The sequence below is a fragment of the Indicator indicator genome, chromosome 7 (assembly GCF_027791375.1).
Source record: "Indicator indicator isolate 239-I01 chromosome 7, UM_Iind_1.1, whole genome shotgun sequence".
NCBI lineage: Eukaryota > Metazoa > Chordata > Aves > Piciformes > Indicatoridae > Indicator > Indicator indicator.
In genome coordinates this window covers 10,823,922-10,851,033 of record NC_072016.1, presented here as the reverse complement: position 1 = coordinate 10,851,033, position 27,112 = coordinate 10,823,922, and the positions used below count along the sequence as shown (strand labels likewise).

At 42.8% G+C, this 27,112-nt stretch overlaps 1 protein-coding gene across 1 annotated transcript; it reads left to right on the top strand.

The window, feature by feature from the left end:
* The first annotated feature begins 771 nt into the window (after nucleotides 1–771).
* Nucleotides 772–27,112, top strand: PDCD11 (programmed cell death 11). The gene is made up of 35 exons (XM_054382193.1): nucleotides 772–873; nucleotides 1,444–1,575; nucleotides 1,755–1,922; nucleotides 2,750–2,911; nucleotides 3,527–3,650; nucleotides 4,002–4,183; nucleotides 4,698–4,805; nucleotides 5,278–5,484; nucleotides 6,396–6,520; nucleotides 7,129–7,189; nucleotides 7,839–7,985; nucleotides 8,110–8,361; nucleotides 9,234–9,377; nucleotides 10,054–10,254; nucleotides 10,805–10,975; nucleotides 11,338–11,557; nucleotides 13,738–13,890; nucleotides 14,778–14,893; nucleotides 15,074–15,594; nucleotides 16,090–16,152; nucleotides 16,610–16,718; nucleotides 17,182–17,271; nucleotides 17,556–17,658; nucleotides 18,177–18,354; nucleotides 19,739–19,795; nucleotides 20,986–21,108; nucleotides 21,411–21,533; nucleotides 21,713–21,902; nucleotides 22,334–22,462; nucleotides 22,789–22,929; nucleotides 23,874–24,124; nucleotides 24,779–24,947; nucleotides 25,211–25,364; nucleotides 25,925–26,090; nucleotides 26,763–27,112. The coding sequence occupies exons 1-35, from the start codon at nucleotides 772–774 to the stop codon at nucleotides 26,932–26,934; spliced, it is 5,514 nt and encodes a 1,837-aa protein (XP_054238168.1). The 3' UTR covers nucleotides 26,935–27,112.

Genomic DNA, 27,112 nt, shown 5'->3' with positions numbered 1-27,112 from the left:
GGAGGTAAGGCCGCTATGGACATAGCTCCAGCCCAGCCGGGTCCAGCCGGCTCAGTTACCGGCCATGGAAGGTTGCTTAGCCGGGACTGTGGTGGAGCGTGCTTTGATGAGCTTTAATTTTATTTTGTACTTTCACATTGAAGTGGCTTTAATAATTGACAACATAATGTCTCAGTGTTAATTTCTCCAGAATTTGCCACAGGAATAAGTAGCATGTAAGTCGTGACCTAATGCGTAAGTTGATGTTTACTGATTGAAACATAGTAAAGTTAAAACAAATATGTATTAAATATACAAAGGTGTATCAAAATATATTAGCCTTTTAAAATGGTATCCAAAAAGTAAAAGAGCTGACTAAGGTTTCTTAGCATTTCACACACAACTTTTTCCGATGACCAAAGCTAGGAAATAATTTCAGCTTGTTGATTGAATATACTAAAGATCCGTTCAGGAAACGTATGGTTAAAACAGTTTTATGAATATCTGTGATGTACATCTAAATGCCTTAAAAATAATACTTTAGTCTAGCAGAACTGGGCAACAGTAAAAAAGGGAGAGGGGTGCACATGCTTATATGGACCATTGCAACACCAATCTTGTCAAATGTATTTCAACGTGAGTTTCTGTTTTGGCACTGGCTGACTGTAAATTAGCCACCTGAATTCTTTCTTGGTTTGGAGATAGTTCACTCTTGCGTCTCCTCAGTAGGAACAAACATAACTACTACACATTTAATCTCTGTTTTGTTGGTTGTCCAATAGAATTGGAAGCATGGCATCCATGGAAGAAAACTTTCCTCGAGGAGGTATCCAGAAAAAACCCACAGAGGGAAAAACACCCAACCTGAAGTTAGAGCGGGACAATTTGTTTGATGTAGGTTCTTTATGTGTTCTGAATTAACTCTTCTCAAAGCTCTTCCGTTGTCAAAATATGACCTGTAATCTTTTCTATCCCTTACTTATATAGAAGAGAAAGAGATAACTGCTGGTATCCACATTTTTTCTGATCTGTTGAAGATCCCTGATGTCAGATGTATGTTCAATGTGATGACAGAAAAAGATCAATGAAAATTATTTATTGAGCTTTAGTTTTTAAAATTTCCACAAGCATCTTATCCCAAGGTGCTTGTGTAGTGAGGCTGATGTTAGTGGGTACAGACTGAACTTGATCTTTCTTTTTCTTTTGGTAGAGTGTGGTGCAGACCACTTGTGCCACTCTTTTCCATTGCCAGGATTGAAAGTTTTATAAAACAATCAGCTTCAGCCCTGAAGAAATATTTTGGAAGAGTTGCATGTAGACATAAAGCAGTTAGCAAGGTTGTTCTCCTTTTTTCTCCAATCGTAGTATTTTCTCTTCTAATTTTGTTCCTGGCAATAGAGTTCTGCTATAGTGCAAAGTTCACCTCTATCCACTTCAATTTTTTTCCCTCTCGATTTGCTTTAGGTTCACCATGAAGAGCAATCCCAGAAAAGAAAAAGGAGCCAAAGGGATCAAGGAAACCAGAAAAAGTTCAAGGCAGACAAAACAGCCACTGCTAAAGGCAATGTTTTGAATGTTGAACCACTCACAATTGAGGTTTGTGGATAAACATTTGATTTAATGTGTATCTCTCCTCAGGGCTACATAAAAATGGCACGTTCTTCCTCACCAAACCTTAAAATGTATCAGTGTTTTGGGACAAAAGTGTGTTTACGACCCTCTTATTACTGACTTGCCCAGATACCCACCCTATGCTGTTCTTCATACTTTCCCAGGCGGTCTGTGAAGGGATGCTGTTCCTTGGTTGTATAAAAGAGGTCAGTGACTATGAGCTAGTCATCAGTTTGCCCAATGGACTATCAGGATTTGTGCCAGTCACACAGATCAGTGATGCCTACAGCAAAATGCTGAGCAAGGAGGTGGCCCAAGGAGAGCTTCTGGAGGTGAGATCTTGGACTGTAGTTGTGATTTGTGCATGAGAGCTGGGGAGAGTGTTAATAATACCTCAGAACTCACCCTGAGATCTTATTGAGAAGCCTGGTGTCTGTGCCTTGCAGATGACTTGCAATGCCTTAGTCTTGGCTAAATGATCATTGTAGATAGCTTATGGAACAAGAATAGATTTGTGTTGTCTGTCTGCTGGTGAACCTGAACATTGATGCCTGGCTCTAGGTAATGATGTTGGAAGTTAGGGAAATGGTTGGAAAATGGTGCAAGTGTTTCTTGTGTATAGGGAGTACTGTGGTTCATCCAATTTAATTGTGTGTTGCTGCATCATGTTGCTGTGGGCTGACCTTGGTTTGGACCTGGCTTTTCCAAGCAAATTTTGAAATCTGTTGATAAAGCTGATTGCTAGAAAGAAAGAGCATCAAGTAATTTGTTACCTTGTCTCTCTGGTGTCAGCTCTTCATAATTTTTCTCAAGGTGGGATCTGCCAGGTACACCAGCCTTTTGGTGGTTGTGTTTTTCTCTGCTAAAGAGGGAGATGAGGTTAAGGTCACTGTAGATGTTTCCTCAGGTGCAACCTCCTGAACTGGCCCCTGCCACTATTCCTTTTTAAACAAAGCCTCCTGGTCTTGCTAACATCACATAGTGTCATCACTGCCTCTCTGTTGAGATCTTTGTGCTCATGGCAATTCCTGCCCTCATTGTAGTGTCGACAGGGGGATTTTGATTTCAAAAAGCTACTTCAGTAACGAATTCTGTGCTTCGTATATTACTTAATGCTGCAAAATTTACATGTTTTTCTCTTGATCATCTTGCTGGGCAGGACTTGAATTCGCTGTTAGATATGTATTCTCCAGGGATGCTGGTCAGGTGCGTTGTGACCACTGTAGAGAAAAGTGCCGATGGACGCCGGAGTATTAAGTTATCAATCAACCCCAAGATGGTCAATAAGGGTCTGAACACTTCAGCACTAGCACAAGGCATGGTACGTGTTCTGGGTCTGTCACAGCCTCTTTAGGCTTTGGAGGTGCTGCTTGCACAGCACGTGAGGGAGCATTTCAGTTTGTCCTTGCATGGTATCAGAGCAGAAAATGGAGCTGCTCCCACCACGGAGGAGACCTGAGAGGAGAGGGCAGTACTGGGTCTTTGCTGTTGGTTGTCACTCATGAAATCTATTCACCTGATTCTGTTTCAGTATTGACAAGTTATTTAATTATTTCTTTCTGGGTAGGTTTTTTGGTTATTTATGCGAAGAATAACATTTAGCATGCCTTGCAGAGGTGCTCAGTTGTTTGGGGTTTTTTGTGTTTCCAGCTGTATGATTGTAGGTGTGTGTCTGTGGTTAGACCACCTGTTATTTTTTTTCCCTGATGATTTGTGAGCTCTATATGTGCACATTTGAGTAAAGGCAGAGTTGAGATGTCACTGCCAGATCAGTTGTGCAAGAAGGAATAGTGTAATGTTCTTTCTGCTGCCCTGGAAAACTCAGTTCTCTCTCCTTGTGAAACAAATGATTGGGTTGTGGAACCTCTCTATCAGATGTGCAGATGATCCAGCTGTTTTGTCATGTTACTGAATTGCAGTGCTTCCCTCCCAACAGCTGCTCTCTGGCTTTGTGGCTAGCGTGGAAGACCATGGCTACCTCATTGATATTGGAGTCAGTGGGGCTCATGCTTTCCTGCCTCGTCAGAAAGCCCAAAACTACATCAAAACAGTCAAGAAAGGTAAGTGCAGCAGGAGGTGCTGGGTTAAAAGGGAGGTGGAGAATGACAGGGATTAAGGCTTGTCACATCTCTGGTGTCAATGCAGCTCAGTGAGATTGGTTAAGGTGGAGTCTTTGAGTGGCTGAAAACAGCAGTTTTGTGGCTGGTCTGCAATAAGCCATTGGCTTTCAGTCTGTTTTCTGACAGACTATGTTCCAAGCCCATCCATCCTGCTGGCAGTGGACCACTTAGATTGAGAGGAGTTCTAGCTTCTTAAACTGGAGTGGATGCTGAAAAAACTTTGGAAAGAGTGGATGGGAATCCCAGAGTGTTCCTGTTGGAGGTTTTTTATGTTGTGGCTTGTCTTTGTAGGGCCTGACTTGAAAATAGGCCAGAACCTGAACTGTGTGATTGTGGAAGTAAAGAATGAGGGAAGGGTTGTCCGTTTGTCCATTGATCGGTCAGAGGTTGCTGCATCCCTTGCAACAGAGAGACAGAACTGGACTCTCTCTAATTTATTACCAGGCCTGGTGGTGAAAGCTCGAGTGCAGAAGGTAAGCTTTGATTTGCATTTGTTTTTTTGTTGGTTTGGGGTTTTTTGAGTCTTGCTGAAGCCAGGGAGACAGGTGAAATAGAGATAGAGGTTATGCTGTGGAAAATTTTGTACTTGGGCTCTATTAATTTACGATAGCAAACACTATTATCTGCTGGGCCCTTCCTCCACTTCATTCATCTAAGAGCTGATCTCTGTCCTGGTTGTGATGCTGTGAATATAAAGGCATGAAGCTGGTGATAAAGCTTGGAGCAGAGTGGAATCCATTTTACGTTTCTTTAGGCTTTACTTGAGTCAAGCGTTCAACCAGTTAGCAGTAGTCTTCAGAGGACACACAGCATTACCAAAAAACTGAAGGGTTGTTTTTAAAAAGTAAAGTAGAAAGGAGGTTTTAAGTGGTTTCTCTGTCTCTTGTGATGTGCCTGTGTTTAGCACTGACAGCATCTTAGTGAAATGCATGAGTTGCTTTCTGTTTGAGCTGCATGACAACTGCATCTTTTCCTTCCCCTTCTTAGGTGGTCCCATTTGGGGTCAAAATGACCTTTCTATCTTCTTTCACTGGCGTTGTGGATTTCATGCACATGGACCCAGAGAAATCTGCAAATTATTCTCCAGATCAAGTGGTAAGGAGCATGAAAGGTGACTGGAGTTTGTATGTTGCTTAGAACATCTCTTTTCTTCTCCAGTGTTTCTGTGGAATAGTCTCTTAAATCTTACTGTCTTTTTTTTTGCCTTTTTTTTGAGTTATTATCACGGCTGCTTTAGAGCTGTAGAGCAAAGTTGTTCCTGGGTTAATGGAAAACTTATTTGAGAAACATGAGGGAGACTTGCTGGTGATATTAAGATGACTTGTCCAGTCATGTTCCACTCACTGCATTGGTAACAAACTACTCTGTAAACAAGAGACAAAAGCAAAAATCCCTCTTCTGTAAAGCTGTTAGAACGGAGGTGATGTCTTAGTAGTAATACTTGAAAGTGGCTGTACATGGACAGAGAATTTAGGTACTAAGCTTCCTATGTAAAAACATGAGCAGTGTGCCTTTCTTGGGTGTTATTTACAAACTCATGTTTAACAAATACTCTGCCTTCTCCCAGATGAAAGCTTGCATCCTCTCTGTCCACCCCACCTCCAAGGTGGTGCACCTGACTCTACGGCAGGCCTTCCTCCACCCTGGGGGATCCCCAAACCAGCTCTCCAGTGATCGCATGGGGGCCGTGGTGGAGGAGTCAACAGTGAAAGCTTTCTACAAGCAGTTTGGTGCCATCTTTGAGCTTGATGATGGCACTCTTGCATTTGCACGGGTAAGTACCAAGGTGGTGAAGCAAACCCTCCATAGCTGTCTTAGCCTCTGGGGGAAGGAGGGTAGGAGGTCTTATTTTCATAGAATCATAGAATGGTCTGGGTTGGAAGGGACTTCTGAAGGTCATCTACTTTCAGCACTGATTAGACCACACCTTGAGTACTGTGTCGAGTTCTGGGCCCCTCAGTTCAAGAAGGATGTTGAGCTGCTTGAACGTGTCCAGGGAAGGGCAACAAAGCTGGTGAGGGGTCTGGAGCACAAACCCTATAAGGAGCAGCTGAGGGAGCTGGGGGTGTTTAGCCTGGGAAGAGGAGGTCGGGGAGACCTCATTCCCATCTACGACTACCTGAAGGGAGGCCATGGCCAGGTTGGGGTTGGTCTCTTCTCCCAGGCAACCAGTGACAGAATGAGAGGACACAGTCTCAAGCTGTGCCAGGGGAGGTTTAGGCTGAAAGTTAGGAAGAAATTCTTCACAGAAAGAGAGCTTGGCCTTTGGAATATGCTGCCTAGGGAGGTGGTGGAATCATTGTCCCTGGAAATGTTTAAAATAAGACTGGATGAGGCACTTAGTGTCATGGTTTAGTTGATTAGGTGGTGGTGGGCGATAAGTTGGACTAGACAATCTTGAAGGTATTTTCCAACCTGGTTAATTCTGTGATTCTGTAGTCCAGCCTCCTCTGCAGTGTTCTACCTTTATGCTCTTTGTGAGACTAATACACCAAAAAGAAGACAATGTGGTAGATGTTTTCCAAATCATACCTCCCTTTTTGAGGGTTGGAATATGGAAGAAGTGTTGTGGAAAGACTGGTGAAACTGCTGCACAGAGAGAGATGAACAGTAGTGTCAGATGCTACCACTTTAACCTGAGGTGCTTCCATTTTCCAAAAACTAAATTGTTTTTTTTTTCCCTAGTTGAAACATCTTTCAAAAAACAGAAAATCCTTTAAACCTGGAGCATTTAAACCAGGATGCAAACATAAATGTCGGATCATTGACTACAGCCTGATGGATGAGATGTGTATTGTGTCTCTGAAGTAGTAAGTTTTATGGACTCTTCCAAAAAACTGAAGGAATAGCAGGGTGTGATCGAGTGTGGAAAATACTGTGGGGACTTGCTTTGTGGGACTGGAACTTGCCATTTGAGGTTGTTTTGGCTTGTGTGTCTTGTCTCAGGTCAGGTTGTCTGGGTATCTTGTCTATCCTCCCCCACTATGAGGAATCAGGACACCATCTATATAGTTGATGAGTGGAGGCACAGAAAGGCTAAATTATTCCTGCTGAGATATAATGTCAGAATACTCTGGCTGAACAGAAAATTGAACCTTGATCTTGCAAGTTTCAGCCCATTTTGTTTCTCTCTTTCATGGAACCCTTTCATGTGCCCCTTTCATGGAGCCATGACCTGTGGCCATACCTCTGTTGCTGTCACCTGAAATAGAGCCTGGTGGACCTCCCTGAACTCTGTGTCCAGGGAACTGTTTTGGGAAATGGGTCAATTGGACTAAACCACAGAACTCTGGTGTTGTAGAGCACTAGGGTCTGTGTGGGTTACTTATATTTGGGACAAGTCAAAGAGGGGACTATCTCCTCTTAGCCTGGATTTCCTTCATGTTGACTGATTGGTCATCTCTTGCTGTGTCTCCAGTCAGATTATTGAAGCACGGATTCTGCAGTACCAAGATATCCACACAGGGGATGTGGTGCAGGTGAGCTGAAAGACTTGTGCAACATTGTGTGGCTTTTATATGCACAACAATGATCTGGCTAGTGTGCATTTCCTCTGCCTGATATGTATGTTCACCTTCTCATCAGACTAGGGAGGTGAAAATGAGGAGGAAAAACATAGTCTCCTTGCAGGACTCAGTTAATGGAATGTGATACTTTCCTTTCCCCATTTAAGTTTTTAGACAGGATGCTGCCAAGGCAATCAGATTTTAGCCACAGTCAGTCATTTATTTATGGCCATGAATACACTTTTAGAAAGGCATGATTGAAAGAAATTAAAACTTGCCTTATGCTTCAAATAGAAGCTTATGTGTGGACCATCATAATTAGCTGATGGGCAGAAAATGACAGTTATTATTCTTCTTATATCTGACTGTATTGGATATGTTTGTGGAAACAATTGTAGTTTGCCAGAGTCAATAGAGATTTTGCAGAAGTAGCCTATGCTTAAGGAAAATAGGCTGTTAAACCACCTTATGGAATGTGTGAAAGTTAGTGGGTCAGATTGGTTGAATTGGGTGGAGATTGGACTAAGATTGTATTTTTTAGAGGGTGATTAGATTTGGTGACGATAGGTGATGCAGTGTCTTGGCTGAGTTTACTGATCCTTTTCCCTATTTTGTGTTTTAGGGCAAAGTGGTTACTCTGAAACCTGCTGGGGTGCAGGTGAAAGTGGCTGAGGGGATTAAAGGGCTCGTGCCATCCACGCATCTTGCTGATGTAATCCTGAAGCAGCCTGAGAAGAAGTACAGCATAGGAGATGAAGTCAAGTGTCGGGTGAGAGCTGCCAGACAAGGTCTTCAGCTGCTCTGCATTCTTTTTATTCTGAGTATTTAGCAGCTGGATTGGTCAGGCAATGGCAGACATGTTTTTCAAACTCTCTCTTACTCCATTCTTATAGGTGCTAGAGTGCAATCCTGCAGGAAAGAGGCTGATCCTTACTCTAAAGAAAAGTCTTGTCCAATCAAACCTTCCCATTCTGTCCCGTTATGAAGATGCAAAACCAGGTCTGATCACACATGGCTTTGTGGTGTGTGCAAGGGAATTTGGCTGCATTGTGAAGTTCTACAATGATGTCAAAGGTCTGGTACCCAAGAATGAGCTGAGCTCAGAACCCCTATCTTGTCCAGATAAAGCCTTTCATGAAGGCCAGGTAATTAATGTACCTATGTTATGCCTTGTGTTTGAATGCATAAGAGAAATCTGCAGTTGAGTTGACCCCAATGTGGGTTTTCCCCTGGATGAACTAGCTACACGAAGTGATGCTTGTGGCCTTTCACTTTAAGAAATGGGTGTGCTCCATTTAAACAGACTAGGCTGTGAAAGGAACAGCTCTTTTTTGAGTATTTCACAGACCTTTGTTCTAGGCTTTCCCTGTCCTGGTGTGCAGGAGGCACCATAGTATTTGATACAGGGGCTACACTTGGTTGAGTTACTGAGATCTTAGTAGAAGTTTGGGGTTCTAGGCTGCACTTTCTCCTAAGTAAGTTAAAACCCTTAGATACAGAATTGGAAGAGAGAGGTTTTCTGCCTCTTCATTATTCTGTGTTTCTCGTTTGTTTCAAATCCTGCACATCTGAAACCAAGCACTCTGGGAACCATGCTGTTGATATCAAGTTCTGGTCTTTGTTGTGGATAAGCTTATAGGGATCTCTGTTGTATTTGGGTTTTTTATTTTCCTGCTGCTTTGGTTTTAATCCTGCTGTTTGTTGGCTAGATAAGGAGGGTTATTTCTAGTCAGGATTTCTGACTGCAAATCCAGAGATCTGAATTTTATTCTCAACTCTTCTACAGACTTGCTACGTAGTTTTAGCAAGTCATTTAATGGTTGTGTACTTCCATTTTCTATCTGTGTCATCAGGACATTTGTTTCTGCTTGAACCTATTAAAGATAGCAGGCCAGTGACTATTAATTTATGTGTGACAGAAAAGTACTTTGCATTTCCCTGTCTCTTTTTCTGGGTGGTAGCACGCTGAAGATGAGGGTCAGCTGAATTAAACTTACTATTTTTTTTTTCTCTGCAGGTTGTTAAAGTAACAGTCTTAAAATGTGAGCCCCAGCAGGAAAGGCTCTTGCTGTCCTTCAGGTTATCAGGCAAGCCTGCCATGGAGGCAAAAAAGGAGTGTAGTCCAAAGAACAAACAGGAAGTGAAATACCAAATAGGAGAGGTATTGAATTCAATGACTGCTCCCCTTTTTTTGCCTTTTTCAAGTGATTTGGTATCACTTTGATCAACTTTGCTTCAAGAAAATCTGTTGGTGGTCAGGAACTAGCATTAAATGTGCTTTTGTTTTATTGTGTGATTAGCCTCCTGGGTCAAAAGCAGGATCTCTGTTGTTCAGAGGTCAGGGTAAAGGAGTCCCAGAAGAGCCCTTCTGGAGGTACCAATTAATGCTCCTGTTCCTAGATGGTTCTTCCTTCTGGATGCTGCTAATTTTCTCAGTCCAAAAGCAGTTACTTTTTTTCCCTAGAAAAGGACAGCTTCAGAGAATTGCTTTGAAATGCTTCCTGATTGTTATTGGAATGAAAGCAGTTTCCAGCACCCTGCAGATATTGCTAATACAGGAACAGGACACTTCTAATCTTGTTTAAATTTATTTTCATCGCCTTTTAAATGAAAGACCACAACCAAGGGAATGTTTCTAGCTCTTGATTTCTCTGGGGCCTTTACTGTTGACATGGCACACTTTTTAGGCTTGGCTCTGTCAGCGTTAGATTTTCTCTTATATAGCTAGGAGACAGTGGCAGAGACCCTGCAGCACAGGATTTTGTGCATTGTGCATCAAAAGGAATGAATTTGAAGATGTTTGGAATTTGATATCATTGCATTTGTTCTCTTTTCAGATGGTTGATGTGAAAGTCTTGAAGAAGAAAGATAATGGGCTAGAGGTTTCTGTCTTAGAAGATGAAAGCAATGCAATAGCCTGGATTCCTACAGCACACCTCTCTGACTTTGTTGTTACTTGTAAGCTGCTGTGGCATTGTCTTCAAGAGGGAGATGTCCTGCCCAGAGTTATGTGCTTAAGTGACAATGGAGAACGTGTCGTATCCTTTGCCCCCTCAACCAGTCAAAGCAGGGGAAGGGAGATACCTGTCAGGAAACCAAAGTATCTGTACCAAACAGAAGCTAGACTAATGTGTTGAAATGAAAGTGCCCATCAAGCTAGTGATGCTTTAGCAAATCATTGTAAATTGCATGTCTTAAATGTGAGGTTCATCTGCTGCTAGAATCCCATCAGAACCTGGACTTGGTTGTGAATTCACTGATCTTAGCAGCTCCTGGCTGTTAATCATGTTACAACCTTAGCACATGTTTTTCTGTTTATACCAAAATCAAACCTGAAGTATTAGAAGTTTGATGTTTTCTTTAGTGTGAAACTTATGCATCTTTAATTCTGAGCAGCTTAAGAGACATTGGTTGCTGCATTTTAACGTAGAGAGATCAGGACAGAGAAATTGGTATTACGGGACTTGAGCTCCTTCACTGTCTAACCTGCTAAAAGTGCTCTAGCCCCAATAGTTAGTAGTAACAAGAAATTTGATTTGCATCAGGATCCTTTCATTCATCTTTTATTGTTCTTAACTGGTTGTTCAGATCTTGAGCAGAAAGGCTGCAGTGATTTCTGCTGTACAGGAGGAGCAAATCGTGAGAAGTTTCTCTGAAATCCAGCCTGGGATGCTGTTGACTGGTTATGTGAGGAATGTGATGCCCTTTGGAGTGTTTGTGGAGTTCCCTTGTGGTGTGACAGGATTGGCACCCAAAGTGGTAAGCAATGCATTCACTTCAGTAGACAGCATGTATGTAAGGAGGAATGCTGGAAACGTGGCTCTTAGTACAGGGCTGTGGATCCTGAATTTACACAGCTTCCTTCAGCAGGGCAGAAGCTACTTCTGGGTTTTTGTCTTACTTCACTTCAAAAATGGAACAAAGGACTTTATTCAAGTGATCTTAAGCTTCAGCAACAACTTCATTTAACTTCAGCAATTCATTTTAATTGATGGCTTTTCATTAGTCTTAGGCATTTTTCTTAATTCTTAACTCAAACCCTTCTTTTAAGCAGTACTGCAGGTGGTTGATAGTAAGCAATTGTATTCAGTAACCCTTACTCCTTTGTTTCCTTTGAACAGAGCATGAGTGACAAGTTTGTGACAGACACCAAGGACCACTTTGTGGTGGGACAGACTGTAATGGCAAAGGTGATGAGCATTGATGAGGAGAAGCAGCGTATGCTCCTCAATCTGAAGGTGTCAGAGTGCAGCTCAGGGAATGCTGTTGCAGAGAGCTTTGCCCTGCTGAATCAGTATTTCAAGGAAATGAAAGAAATCAGAAACTTGCTGAGAAAAAGAGGTAAAAGATTGCACATGTTCTGCTAAAGGGGGTAATATCATACACACACACACACAAAAAGAGTGGTTCCAGAGGGAAAAAAAAGGGAAAACCATTTTCTTTCAAGGTAAAGAAAGGGTAGTTTAAGCAGTCTTGGATTCCAAGAGGAGCTTATTAGAAGGAGGATGTGTGCCCAGTGTTTAACATGGACAAGAAGGCTTTTTGAAACTACAGCTGGAACAAGCCAAAGAACTGCTCTTATCATTATCATCTTCTAGGCCTCTTACATTGACTTTGTGTTAAAGCTTAGAGAATTAATAGTAAGGGCATAAACAGATGAACACTGAGGTCCATATAGCAAAAGAGGAAGGGAGATGCAATGATACAAAAGGATAGGTTCCTCAAAGGGCCTGCGAAGGTGGAAATAGGAGAGGCCAGGGTGGGAATGGATGTTTTGTGGACTGAACCCTTTCTTCAGTCTAGGAGACACCTTTTTTGATGTGAATATTTGCAATTGCTGTATGAACCAGTCTAAAAGTTATCAGCTGAGATGTGGCAGTAGTCTGCAAACCTATTTTCACTGGTCAGTAAACAGATGTTAAACTCTAAAGAGTTTTGGATAGAAGTGATATTAAGCCAAGCTGTGAAACATATTTAATATGCCAAGAGGAAGAGTAGGCATGTGGTATTTTTTGTTATTGTTGTTTTTCTAACTGGAAGAGTGACTCAGAGTCCTGAAGGAGTTGATTTCTGTGTGCCTGAGTGAATTGCCACAAAGCACCAGTGAAGCAGAACAGGCTGCCCAATGGCCAGACCTGAATTTCCCCAAATGCCTGAAAAGGGACTGGTGATAAGCAGTGTGGGAGGTCCTCACTGCATGCAAACTCATGCACTTAAGACCTACTCCTGCTCATTACCTAGTTAAGGAAAAACAGCACTAGTGCCTGGACACTAGGGTGATAAACACATAAGAATCAGAATGGACATCATGCCAATTTTCTGTACTCAGAAGTGGTGGAATGTCAGAAGACAACTGGAAGTGGACTGAGTGCATCAGTCACTGGCTATGTTAGAATGGCTGGACAAGTTAGCTGTCCCATGGTAAAGCCATGATCTTTTTTCCTGTGGTGCTTCCTGAAGAATAGTGTGTTTGTTTAAAGTGAATGATGCTTTTGGATGATTAAAATGATAAAGTGGAAGGCTTTGATTTAAGAATTTCCTTGCTTTTACTATTATACCCTGCAGTCAGCAGGCACTCTTACTGTGTTTAAGAAAGTGGGACTATTTTTGTCCATCAACACAGAGAAACCATTAATAAGGAGTAGTGATATATTATTTGTATGTGTACTATATTTGTTGGCAGTCATAACTGATAAGGAATTACCATTTCTACCTTCATCTTTTTAACTGTGACAATGAAGGACACTAACATTGTTTTTCACTGGCAGATGAGAATTGCTCCTACTGTTCTTATGGTACAGGAATCTGCCTCTATGCATTCTGTGACCATCAATTTGGGTTTTATGTTGATATCTCTGCATGGAATGCCTGATTTTCACAGAGGGATTTTTCAACCACTCTGAGCCTTAGCCAGAATCTGCTTTAACTAGAAAGTACAAGCATAATTATGATGGCACTCAAGTGCTTGTGATAACCCAAATCTAATGCTCACATGAGGATGAGTTTATACAAATAGATTTGCCTACTCACAGCATAGGCTTGCTGAACGAGTCCTCCAGCAAAGGTTTTCTCACATGCTGTTTTCCTAGTGCTTAGGAATACTGGGTGTGTTCCAGGTGATTTTTATCAAATTCTAACTTTACCTTTTTAGGTTCTTTTTCTATCCAGTAGTGCTTTGTTTCTTATAGCTGTGAAGTGCCAAGTCTGTTTTGCTATTTTAGTATTAATCTGTTTTGCTTTCACCTTTTTCTACTTGCGATACCGTATACCAATGTTTCTGTAAGATTGAAAAATATTCTCTCCAAAGTTAGCAGATCCTTAATGTCATGGAATTGTTTCTACTTTGATTAACTCTTACATTTTACTTTATATTTCTACAGATTCAGGATCCTAAACTTTGTTTTCTGTTATGATATAAAGGCTCGTTTGTGTGCTCTTGAGCGAACGTGAAGGCTGTCTTTGTTTAGGAAAGAAACAGCACAGTTAAAATTGACTTCACACTTTTTCTTGCCTTTAATTAGGGGAACTCAGCATGGCCCGAGGCCTTTGTGAGTTGGTGCCTGGGAAGGAGCTGCAGCTGGTTGTACAAGATGTGAAGGAGGATGGCTCAGCACTGTTCAGTGGCAGCTGTGTCACAGGCTTGACTGTAACAGCCACTCGCTATCATTTGGGAGGTGAGGGCCTTTGCTTGCTTTGGTTTTCACTGTCCTGCAATAAATTCTGCCGATGAGGAACTGACATTAGAGGAATCTGATCAGAGTGGGAATGGGCTTGAAGAGTAGTTTAGCTTCCTAATGTGTTGCCCCCCAGTTTGCATGATTCAGAATATTTAAGTTAAAACTACCCATGCCTCTGCTACCCCACCTGTAGACAGGACCTAATCCCGCCTCATATCTTGGGCATCTTGTTAAGGTCTAGTTTATGCTCCGAGGTTCATAGTTGAAGGATACTGTATATAGACTAAGTTATTAATACGAAACTCCAGGTTTCCCATTTTTTTTCTTCTTACTTTAGAAATATGTTCCTTGGAGTATGTTCTGTTTGAAATAGCTGTTAATTTTCATTCAGATCAATGTGCCTTTAAAACAGGACTGCGATTTTGGTACTTTGCAATTCAAAAATTCAAGCAGAAAATTACCATATCATGCAGAACCAAACAAGTACATGCTGAGATAATGAATAAATCAGTGAGTCTAACATAAACTGCTAACTTTGGCAGGAGTAGTATCCCAGCACCTCTGTGTTCAGGAGAGACTCTTTGTCTCCTGAGCAGATAGGCTGATGATGATTTTGTGCGAATGTGTTAGCATAATCTTTTTTCAAATCTGTATTACAGTGAATTTTTGGTTAGTTAGCTTTGTCTGCATTATTTAGGAGGTGCATCTTCATAAAATCAATTCAGTTGTTCCATGAAAGCATCAGGCATTTTCCAAATGGAGAAAGCCAAGCCCTTGTTATTTTTCTCCTTGCTATTAATGTTGGAGGAACGTGTTCTTTTCTTAAAGAGACTTATTACATGCTTGGTACCAAGTTGACTTTGTTACTTTATTCTTATTTGTAGATAAAAAAGTGGTTCCTGGTGAGAAAGCCAAGGCATTGGTTCTTCATGTGGATGCCCTCACATCTAAGGTGTATGTTTCTCTTCGGGAAGAGCTGTTAAAGCAAAGAGCCAAGCAAGTACGTGTTCGGTTTTTGGTTTTGTGTGTTACTGTTCTGCTGTTCATCTAGCAAACCAGATGATTACTGAATTCTGAGGGGGGTGGGTGGGTTGGGCTGTTTCTGATGTAAGAAGAGGGAGATAAAGTAGAGGGAATCAGAATATCAGCAGGAGGACTCACTATCTCCATTCCTGTTTAGCGGCTCGCAGAGAACTCTCAGCACTCTGCCGTCGTGCAGCACGTAGCGGAGCAGTTTGCAATCATTTCGTTGTTGGAAACAGGCCACCTGGCAGCCATCCCCATAGCATCTCACTTCAATGACACCTTCCGCTTTGACTCTGAAAAACTGAAGGTGGGGCAGACAATCTCTGCAACCTTAAAAGTAACAAAGGTGAATGACCACGGAGTCTTGTTGGCAGTACAAGGCCCAGCAAAGAAGAATGTTTTTGTAAGGGTCCGGAAGGAGTCCGAGACGGCAGCGGAAGAGATGATTGCTGTTGTGAAACACTCACTTGCCCTGGGGGATGTTGTTACTGGTACTGTTAAATCTGTCAAAGCAACTCATGTCACAGTTGCTATTGATGACAAGCTGACAGGTTCAATCCATGCCTCCCGGATTCTGGACGAAGTGCCCATAGGCTCTTTTCCAACATATACTCTGAAAGTTGGACAGAAGGTGACTGCTCGAGTCATTGGAGGCAGAGAGGTGAATACTCACAGGTGGGAAAATGTGCTCATAATATTATTTCTTGGGGAATGCAAGGGGTGAAACAGTTACCCTATTCAGATTATCTAGGCTGTTGCCTCTGTCAACTGATGCTGTTACTGCTGCTGCTGCTGGAGTAGTTGAGGCCTGAGGAAATTTGCTATTACTTTCTATCCTAGATCCAAGTTTCAGTAAATTGGCTCCCTGCCTGTGTCACTGTATTTATAATTGAGTATAGGTTGCAAGAAAAAAAATTTATATACTCTTACGGTCTAGTGGAAGAAGCCTTGAATACAGGCAGGATTTGTCCACAGGGGCTAAATTTGTCAATACTATTTTGGATATCTGAATTGCCACTGAAATAGTGCTAGAAAGAACTGGACTTGAAAAAGCTTTGGTAGGTTTAGAGGGCTTACTTCCTCTTTTTTTGCCAATGCAAAGTGATTTAACAGGTGGGTAACTGGGGTATGGGGAGATCTTGAGAAAATTATCCTTTTCCTGTCCTTTAGATACCTGCCCATTACCCACCCACACTTCAAAGAGTCCATTCCAGAGCTCAGCATTCGACCAAGGTAAGCGTTGGCCTCTGTGCTGTTTCACAGACCTTGTGTCCTTGCAGGTTCCCTCCCTTGTTCCTTCCATTTGTGAAGGATCTGGCCATGAGCAGGGACCATCACATCTATGCAGTGTGCCAAGGCCTCTTACTTTATCTTTCACAGCAACTTGTGGCTGGGAGCTATGTTAAACCTCACAGTGCTCTCTTAATACATGATTTCTTTTGAATGCCATTTTGGCTTCAGATTCTACCAGTCTGGATTCTGGTATGTCTGTTCATGTCAGAAGGATTCTCTTAAGCCCAGGGAAGTATTAATTCCCTGCAGAAGGATGAAGCTGGGGAGAGGATGAACACTGCAAAGGCATTGCCGCAGTAGTACTGGGTCACCATAATCTCCTGGGTTTCTAACTCCTATCTTCATCATTAAGACCAAAGCTGTCTTACTGATCTTCTCTTTCTTTGTTTGCAAACAGTGAAATGGCTGGGAAAGTCACAGCAATGTTGAACCTTAAAGAAGACAATACCCTCAAGAAACTTGGACTGTACAATGTTGGAGAGACAGTCACCTGTTTTGTGAAAAAGGTAAGGCCAGAGTCTTACAAAGAAATGTGCTGGATGAGGCAGCAAGTGGGGATGACCTCACAGGCTTTAGTTTAGACCTAAACACTGACACTTGTGGTCTTCATTAACTGTGAGAGTGGCCCATGTGAAGCGCAGTGTCTTACAGGAACAGTAAGAGAAGGAAACCACATCTGCTAGACTTGTCAGAGTTGAGTTGACTCATTCTCTTTGACATGCCTGTTGCCAGCAGATGCTTGTCACCCAGCACTCCAGCAAAATGACCTTGGAGAAGTTGCATATCCCAACAGCATGCGCTTCCTGCTGATCTCCTGCATGTGCTTGCTATGAACCACAGCAGCATTATGGTGCGAGAGCCAAAGGCAGAGTAGTTCTTTCTCTCCTTAAAAATTAGCTAATCCACCAGGGAAGGATTCTTTTTCCCAAGATCTCATGCTGTCTGTCTGATTATTTGCTGTCTTTTCAGTATAACGTCCTCAAAAATTGGCTGGAGGTGGAAGTCACCCCTGACATTCGAGCAAGAGTTCCTCATCTGCTGCTGTCTATGAACACCAAGGTAAGGGAGCATTACAGAAAAGTTACACAATTAATTTTTTTTCTATGCATGTGGTTGCAGATAATGACTGCAGACACTTCTAACATCCATGTGACAAGTAAGAAGTACACCCGTAGCTAGTTTGGCGCAGGATAGTAGAGCCATTGAAGCAGTGCTGAGCTACCAGTCAAGTGTGCACAACAAAGATCTGTATAGAAAATGTAAAGCTTCATGGGAGAAACACCAGTGAGATTTCTGCAAAGCTCCTTTTCTAGTAATGAGGGGAAATCTGTCTTTTCTTTCAGGTCTTAAAACATCCGGAAAAGAGCTTCAAAAATGGCCAGGCAATAGCAGCTACAGTGACTGGAACGGATGTCACCGAAACAAACCTCTGCTTGTCACTCACAGGTATAGTGGAGCCTGAACAGCAGAAACCTATTGTACATGATGCTTTAATCAGAGGTGGGCTTGCACTGACCCCTCAGGTGAGGATATTACACTCACAGCCAGGTAGTACCTCCCTGTAGGACAGAACTAGACCCTGGGACCCTGCCCCAGATGTAGCAGCAGGCAAGGCAAAGAGAGGTTAGATCTTCAGGCTCAAGAATTTATTTTGCTGCTGTCTCAGACTGAAGCCCTTCTCTGAGCCCTTATGAACTTACTGCCCTCTAATCTCAGACATGAGATGCTGCATTTGTCAGTTATTCTGTATCCTGACCCGTGCAATTTAGGGCTCTTTGTTAGGCTACCAGGCTGTATATTGCTGTGAAGCAAAAGAGTGAATAGACTGCACCTTACCAAAGGTTGATGGTTTGGTATGTGTCTGGACAACTAAAATCAGCTTAACTGACTCATTACCCCTGTTACTTTTGTTGTGTGGAGGTTTTTAGTATTATGAAGCCTTCTCTCTCCTTCACTTTTTTCAGGAATTCAGTCACTGGAGCAGGGCACTATCACCGTAGGCATGGTAACAAAGATGACTCCACATATTGGTTTGACCATTGCGCTGCCAGGTGGGAAAACTGGCAAGGTCAGCATCTTCCACCTGAATGATACTTACAAGGAGAATCCTCTGGGTGACTTCAAAGTTGGCAAGATTGTCAGGTCAGTAATTCTCTTTCCTGTTCCCTCAAGCTGCAAAGCTTAGAAATATCTCCTTTGGTAACAGGCCATGTGATAATGTCAGACTTTTAAGGGTGAGTCTGAAGCTAAGAAATAATGCTGATTTATCACACTGTCACAGTACATTAGAGGTTGGAAGGAACCTCAAGAGATCACTGAGTCCAACCCCCCTGCCAAAGCACGATCACTTAGGGTAGTCCTCACTGGAGTGCATCCAGGTGGGTTTTGAAAGTCTTATGACCTTATATGCTTTTGGGTGAGTGTCTGTTATTTTCCACATGTGAAAAAGCCCCATTTAAGCTGACTTCTAGAACTGTGTTTTGAGAGTAGCTACTCTCTTTGGGATTGAGGGAAGCCATTTAACCCATCTCAGCTGTGATTCTGTGGGCCCATTGTGCAAGTCAGTTGTCTTTACATTTGTAATGTACAAGTAATTGCATTTCCCTACTTCACAGATTTGTTGGGAATGCAGGAGAGCACCAAAGGCCAAGTGATTCAGCCATAAAAATCTTTGTCTTTTGTGCTAGTCACAGAGACTGGGTAAGGCAAGTAGATGCATTTCAAAAATCCCTTTACCTGATTTCACAAACTCTTGTAATACGCTGGTTTGTGTGGCCAGGAAGGCCAATGGCATCCTGGCCTGTATCAGGAATAGTGTGACCAGCAGGACTAGGGAATTAATTCTGTCCCTGTACTCAGCACTAGTTAGGCCACACCTTGAGTACTGTGTTCAGTTCTGGGCTCCTCAATTCAAGAAAGATGTGGAGTTGCTTGAATATGTCTGGAGAAGGGCAACAAAGCTGGTGAGGGCTCTGGAACACAAACCCTTTGAGGAGCAGCTGAGGGATCTGGGGGTGTTTAGCCTGGAGAAGTGGAGGCTCAGGGGAGACCTTATTGCTCTCTACAACTACCTGAAGGGTGGTTGTAGCCAGGTTGGGGTTGGTCTCTTCTCCCAGGCAACCAGTGACAGAACAAGAGGACACAAGTCTCAAGCTGTACAGGGGGAAGTTTAGGCTTGATCTTAGAAAAAAGTTCTTCACAGAAAGAGAGATTGGCCATTGGAATGGGCTGCCCAGGGAGGTGGTGGGGTCGCCATCCCTGGAGGTGTTTAAGAAAAGACTGGATGAGGCACTTAGTGCCATGGTCTAGTTGATTAGATAGGGTTGGGTGATTGGTTGGACTTGATGATCTCTGAGGTCTCTTCTAACCTGGTTGATTCTGTGTTAGACAGCAAGAGCTCCAAGGGACAGAGTGGTTTGTTTCTTCAGAGCTTCATTCTGCTAATGAAAATATCTGTCTTCTACTTGTGGCTTTTTTTAACAGGTAAAACTAACTTTCTGCTTTCTCCCCTTACTCTGTCATGCAGGTGTTACATCCTCTCCAATGAGAACAGCAAAATCCAGTTATCTCTGCGGCAGTCTCGGTATGTGTCATCCCTCCAGTCTGTTGATCTCCTACTGTTGAAGAAAAGGATATTGAAATAAAGTAACTCGTAGGTTGGGTGGATCAGTGTGAAGTGTTAAAAGGACAAGGACTGTGTTTTGTTTCTTTGTTTAAAGGGATGAGACTTGTTTGTACTTCAGAAAGATTTTCCTGTGTGGAAATGCGGAGGTGTCTTGATAATGTAGAGCTGATCAAGTGGGCTTAGATTTAATTTCTGTTTCTAGACGTGACTGAACTTTTTTGTTTATTTAGAAAGAAAGGGCAAATTCCACCATTTAATTTGCAATGCAGTCACAATAGAAACACATTACTCTTCAATGTTTATTTTAACTGTTTTGATTAAATAGCAGACTCAATCCTAAATGTTTCTTGAAACCCCTTGCTTTGTCTTCTCTATGGAACAAAAATGCATAAAACCTGTGAACTGAAGTGTCTTAGAAATAAGTGGGGGAAAAAACCCCAAGCCAATTCTGTGCAGAATTTCAGACAGAGTTTTGTTCTCCTCACTTTCTTGGTGTCAAAGGAAGCCAGGCTGATCTATTTTGTTTGTCTTTGTTTACAGCAGTGTGTCTATTCCCTAATGCTGTGTATAGCTTCCAGAGATGCAGATAGTCCATTAGTACATTTGGATAAAGCAAAGGGTGTTTCTGATCTGGTACGCTTTCAGAAAGTGCTGGCTGCTGTTAATACTGATTTTTTTTTTTTTAATATATATATCTCCAGAGCAGAATGTGGATTATCCCTGGGGCTATTCAGTCTTGAAAAGACAGAGGGGATCTGATCAATGTCTATAAATATCTGAGGGGTGGGTGTCAAGTGGAGGGGGCCAGGCTCTTTTCCGTGGTTCACAGTGATAGGACAAGGAACAATGGGTTCAAACTAGAACATAGAAGATTTCACCTCAACATGAGGAGAAACTTCTTTACAGTGAGGGTGACAGAGCACTGGAACAGGCTGCCCAGGGGGGTTGTGGAGTCTCCTGCTCTGGAGACTTTCAAAACCCACCTGGATGCATTCCTGTGCAGACTACCCTAAGTGATCCTACTCTGGCAGGGGGGTTTGGACCTGATGATCTCTTGTGGTCCCTTCCAACCTCTGATACACTGTGATACTGTGATACTATGATTATTCAGTTGAATGCTTTAACTTCTGACCTCTCTTTTCTTTTAGGCTAAACCCAAAGAGCAACAGCAAAGTGGAAGATGTTGAAATAACATGTATTAAGGATGTTAAAAAAGGGCAGCTAGTGAGAGGCTACGTCAAATCAATTGCTCCATCAGGTGTATTCTTTGCGTGAGTAGCATAAGAAAGTTATCCTGGGAAATGAGAGGTCTTGGAGAGCTTTCTTGCAATGTACAGATCTGGAATCTTCTTTGGGGGTGGTTTCTGGTGTAATGTGGTGTCACCAAATGAATTCCATCCTGGGAATCAAGATGTCATTGCTGCTTTCTTGAGCCTATGAAAATAAAACAGGGAAAGTTTGTGTAATACTATATAGTTGTGTCACAGATACAGTCACTCCACTTTTTTTTTTTTTTTTTCCTTTTTCTTCACTATGAAATACTTACTTTTTGTTTTCCTCATCTTCTCCTCAGCTTGTCTACTTCTGTTCTGGGCCGAATCTTGTTCCAGAATGTTTCCCCTTACTTTGTACAGAAACACTCCTTATATGAAAAGTATCTGCCTGAAGGAAAGCTGCTCACTGCCAAGGTGCTTGGGTAGGTCCAATGTTATTTAAAAGGGGCTGTGATTTAATAGAAAGGAGATTGTGGAAGAGATGAGGATGGAAAGAGAGAGGATAAAAGCCAAGAAGATTTGAAAGACATCCTTGCAGTATCTATAAATGCTCTGACATTTTGTCCTCTTCTTTCCTGCTACTCTTGGCAATGCACTACAGTGTAACTGGGAAACATGTTGAGCTCTCTCTCCTGCCTGAGGACACTGGGATGCCAAACATCTTGCCTGAATCGCTGGGCCTACCACAGTATGGTGCAGAGGAAGAGAACACAGAGACAGATGGTAGGGAGAAGAGAGAAGAGCTTAAGGTGAAGACAAAACAGAGAAGAGGAAACTCTGATAGTGAGCAGGTATGGATGTGATTGCAGAGGACATGCTAAGGGTCTTGATTGGCCCAAATACTGAAGGGACTGGGAAGATCTGCTGGAATCAGGCTGAGGAATTACACAGTTACTAGAATTATCTCCAAATAAATTGTACTGGAGATTAGTAAAGATCAGAAACTGTTCCACTTGGGTAAGAGTTAATTGAATTAGCCATCCAGTGGTGTTGTCCGTGTTGCCCATCCTGTTGGTCTTCACACCCTATGTAGGTCTTCACACCCTATGTAGGTGAGCTGGGGATTATTCCCTGTTGTCTATGTTATGTGAGAGGACAGTGGATCATGCTGTGTCAGGGCAGCACCCCTCTCTCTCAGACTCTTTCTTTGGTAAACAGAATTGCCTTTAAGATTCATCTCAGTTGCTGCCCTTCACCATGCACTCATTTTCTATTATTGCAGGAGGCAAAGTCAAAAAAAAGGAAGATCTGCCCAGCAGATGAAAGTGACAGTGGAATTGAGGTATATTACAGAGAGGAGGAGGAGGAGGAGGATGACCAGGAGGAAGCGGCAGCTAAAAAGAAATCTAAGGTGAGAAGTTTGGAGGAGAACCTGAACCTTAAATGACTTTCCAGCCCTACTGAGAAGTGTCAGTTTTGACTTGGATGACAGTCATTGCTGCAGATAGGAGTGACACAAGACTGCTCTTTGTGTTATCTGAAAACGGTCTGAGATGATTTAAGTTTAAATTGCAGGAAAGGTGACCAGAGTTTAATGTTTTTGCTGGTGGGCTGTTATCAAGTGTGGCAAGTCAATAGTACTGGCCAGAGAGGAGCCACAAGCAAACAGCAGTAATCTGATCTAAGTGTGAAAACTTCAGATGAAAACCCAGAGCATTCCTTGTTTCCTCCAACCAGATAAGGAAGCCTAGTGAACCTCCCAGGTTGCAGGTTTCCGTGGGCTTCACTTGGGATGAGGACATAAGTGCAATGGATGTACCTGTGCTGAATCAGGAGCAGAGCTCAGAGAGTGAGGAGGAGGAGGATCCTCAGTCAAAGGTACTGTGTGCTGTTGTTGCTTGCACAGGAGACACCACATGGTGGCTCTAACAGGATGTATGTGTCTGTCTGCCTCATAGCAAAGCTTTTTTAACCCAAGGGAGCACCTCTGACAGCTAATCCGGCAGTTCTTTGAGCACTGGTCTTAGCAGCAGATATCTCGAAGGAGAGGAGAAGAAGCCTTATTTTAGCAAGGCTGCATGAAAATATGGCTTTTCATGTTGACTTGCTAAAAAATTAATTTTATTAGCAGGGAGCAGCTTTCCTTCAGACAGATACTTTTCATATAAGGAGTGTTTCTGTACAAAGTAAGGGGAAACATTCTGGAACAAGATTCAGCCCAGAACAGACATTTTCATCAGAAATAAGCTCATGAAGTGCTTTTACACTCGCTTGTCAGTGTTTCCTCTGTCCCTCAAAATTCTCCTCTGTAATGGTCAGGCTTGACTGATGCTTTGTTGCCTAAGGAATAGCTGCCTTGTGCAGAGAACTATGGCACTGTCAGTCCCCAAATGAGACCTGAGTCACTCTGGTGATCCAGCAACATACTCAAGTCTTGCACAGTTTCTCCCCATGTATCCTGGATTTTTTAGCGTGGAGAGGGGTGGTGAGCACTGGCTGGGATGGTAAAAATGGAAGCATGATGGGGAGGGGCGAAGTGTGAATCCTGCAGTTGGGGTACAAAACTAGTGAAGTATTTTGTCCCTCAATGTATTCCACTAACAAAAAGATTTCATGTACTGCTGCTCTTGGAAGTGTGAACTGTTTGTGAAAGTGTGGAGTCTGTGTACTGTTTTCCTCTTTTCTTAAGCAATTGACTTAATCTCTTCTGTGAAAACTCTCTAGCCTTGGACACAGTGAAGTCTGATAATGCTTTAGCTGGGCCTGTATGTTCCCACATGATATGCTAGCTTTTCCCCAGTCCTTATTTTCTGCTCTTTCAGCTGAAGAAACAAACAAAGAAGGAGAAGGAGCTAGAGAAGCAGAAGAAGGAAAAGGAGCTCTGCAAATTGGAGGCAGCTCTAATGGACCCCAGTCGACAGCCCCAGTCAGCAGATGACTTTGACCGCCTGGTGCTGAGCAGTCCCAACAGCTCCATTCTCTGGCTACAGTACATGGCTTTCCACCTCCAGGCTACTGAGATTGAGAAGGCCAGAGCTGTGGCAGAGAGAGCACTTAAGACAATCTGCTTTAGGTAATAAGCTCTGCCTTTCTTTGTCCCAGAGAATAAATCATGGTGAGGTAGTTGTGGTGGGAGAAGAGCATTGGTAGCATCATCAGCATGTGTGTGTCTGTGTATAGTGGCAGAGTCTGTTTCAGTGAGCTCAAAAGGATTAAATGGTAGCAATTGTCAGCTGACCCTTTGAAGGTCTGACCTGAGTCACCACAGTTGGCCTGCAGCTGACTTGTTGCTGCTCATGAGCACATAAACACCCTGAGGTATCACTGAGCTCACAGACATACCTTGAACAAGAGGAAGGGTTTGGAGGAGCATAATGCTGTCAGTGATGTTGTCCTTAAATCAAAACATGAAACAAACGGTGAAGCTCTTGTGGTTTTTCCATAGGGCTGCTCGTGTATTACATCATCTCTCTGTACAGCATGATTAAGTATATTGTGCTTTCTTGAATCATCCTTGTGGTTCTCAATTATAAACAACAGTGGTCAGAAGTTGTAGTGTGAAACAACTGCTGCATTCTATTCTAAAAGTGGTGTTTTGGTGTGCAGTATACTCCCTTCCTTTGTCCCAGAGGCAGGATACAAGTCAGTAAGCCTTTGTAGAGTGGTTTGCAAAAAGCTTATGAAGACTGGTAAAAGGCTGAATATTTTCCTTCACATGTGCTTCAAGGGAAGAACAGGAGAAGCTGAATGTCTGGGTAGCTCTGCTGAACTTGGAGAACATGTATGGTACTGAGGAGACACTTATGAAAGTCTTTGAGAGAGCTGTTCAATACAATGAACCTCTGAAAGTCTTCCAGCATCTGTGTGACATCTATGCCAGTTCTGAGAAGAACAAGGTAAGACAGAGCAAGCAGGTCCTGGGCACGTGTCCCATTCAGTCATGCCCTAAACTACCGGTTCTGGCTGTATAAGCTTCTGGTTGTTAGATGTTAGGCTTGTCCTCTTCCTAATGGGGATTAATAGTTATCATTGACAGGGGACAAGGAACTCTTGATACTTGCTTTTCTGTCTTAAGGGTTTAGAGATGTCTGGGTCAAAAGTAAGCCTTTTAAAGCTTTATTACGAATCTGTTTGAGCTAACCCAACTCTGCCCTTCCAGAAAGCAGAAGAATTGTACCACACAATGCTGAAGCGTTTCCGTCAGGAGAAATCTGTGTGGCTGAAATATGCCTCTTTCCTCCTGAAGCAAGGCCAAACTGAGGCTACACACAGGCTTTTGGAACGTGCTCTCAAAGTTTTGCCCACCAAAGAACGTAAGCACTCTTTTCCTCGTCCTCTGTGCTTCATGTTTTGACAGCTCCCCAGCAGATGGACTGCTCTCTAATATCTCTGTCTGTGGCAATGTTTGTAGTAAGTGAGAAGTGCCATCAGTTGGTGCTGGACTTGCTCCCCTTGAGGAAGGAATTTCAACTTGAATATCAATGCTAAATCCTGCTGTAATAGAATTTGTTGTGATGGGCAAAAGCAAAGCACCCAAAGCAAAGATGACTTTAAGTCTTACAGTGCTCTTAGAGTTCTAGAAAAGTTGCATTGGTCTTGTCCTAGGTTTATGGGGCTGCAGGTGGATGCTGCAAGATGCATTTTGAGTGTAAGAATACTTCTGCAGAGAGTTGAAATGGAAAGTGAGCTGTGACCATTCTCTTTCCCACTCTGATCCCATCTTGATCCAGAACCACTTTCCAATGACCCTATTGTCTCTGGGGGCAGATGGTGCTGTCTCTGTGCCTGCCTCTGTTCCATGTAATTATCACTCATGCTTGGTTATAGGGAAGAGAACTGCTGTGATACTCTAACATGTCTTTTCTTGTTCTAGATGTGGATGTCATTTCAAGGTTTGCACAGCTGGAGTTCCGTTTTGGGGACTCAGAACATGCCAAGGCCCTCTTTGAGAGCACCCTCAGCAGCTATCCCAAGCGGACAGACATCTGGTCCATCTACATGGACATCATGATCAAACATGGCAGCCAGAAGGAAATACGGTGAGTTGCCTGCTAGGAAGAGGCAGAGTATGATGCTTGGAGCACCTTGAGAGGTACCCAGAGGTACCCTGCAGGATGAGCTCATACAGGGCTTCCCAGTACAGAGCAAAAGAGAATGTTTTTCATCTAGAGAAAGGAAATTGGTGTGTGTGGAAGTGTTGATCCTTGCCAGGACTGAGGACGCTCTAAGGAGACTGATCCATAGGTCAGGGGGGAACTTCTTAGTAAGTAGTGGGCTGACAAAACTAGAGGACATGCACCGCTAGTCATCTGTCCCTCTGGAGGGATTGCCTTGTATCTGAAGGGTGAGATCAAGCCCAACAAAACCAGAGAAACTTCTCGTATTTCTGTTTTCTTTTCTGAGAATTGACAAAATAAAGTCCAGCTTCACACAGTACAGATCCAGCCACATCTACTTACTGAATGCAGGGTCAAATACAGTGTCTGGATCTTAACTTAACCTGACCAGTAGCCTTCATGTTTTCAAGCAAATAGAAGGCTTCTACTTTGAGATTTTGGCCAATTGTCAAGAATCTCTTTCTTCAAGCACCAGCACTTTGCAGTGGGTTGAATGTCTTCCCCCGAATTTCTACTCTTCGTTCAAAGGCATGATAAAGGGCTTGTACTGAGTGCTATTACCAACATAGCAGCCTGAATCACTTTGTTTTGCAGGGATATCTTTGAGAGGGTCATACACCTGAGCTTGGCACCAAAGAAGATGAAATTCTTCTTTAAACGCTACCTGGATTATGAGAAGAAATTTGGCACAACAGAAAGTGTCCTGGCTGTTAAAAGAGCAGCACTTGAGTATGTGGAGACCAAGAGTTCCCTTGTTGACACCTAATTACAGCACAAGTGAAAGCAGAGAGTCAGCTCTCCATGCAGTTTGGGAACTGAAGAGGTGTGGAGTTCTGCCATGAGTGTCCATGGACAATGAGTTTCTGGAGAGTATTGGGCTATGACCAAACCAAACTGGAAAGAACAAACAATCAAAGGAAAAGATTCAATAAACATTTGCAGCT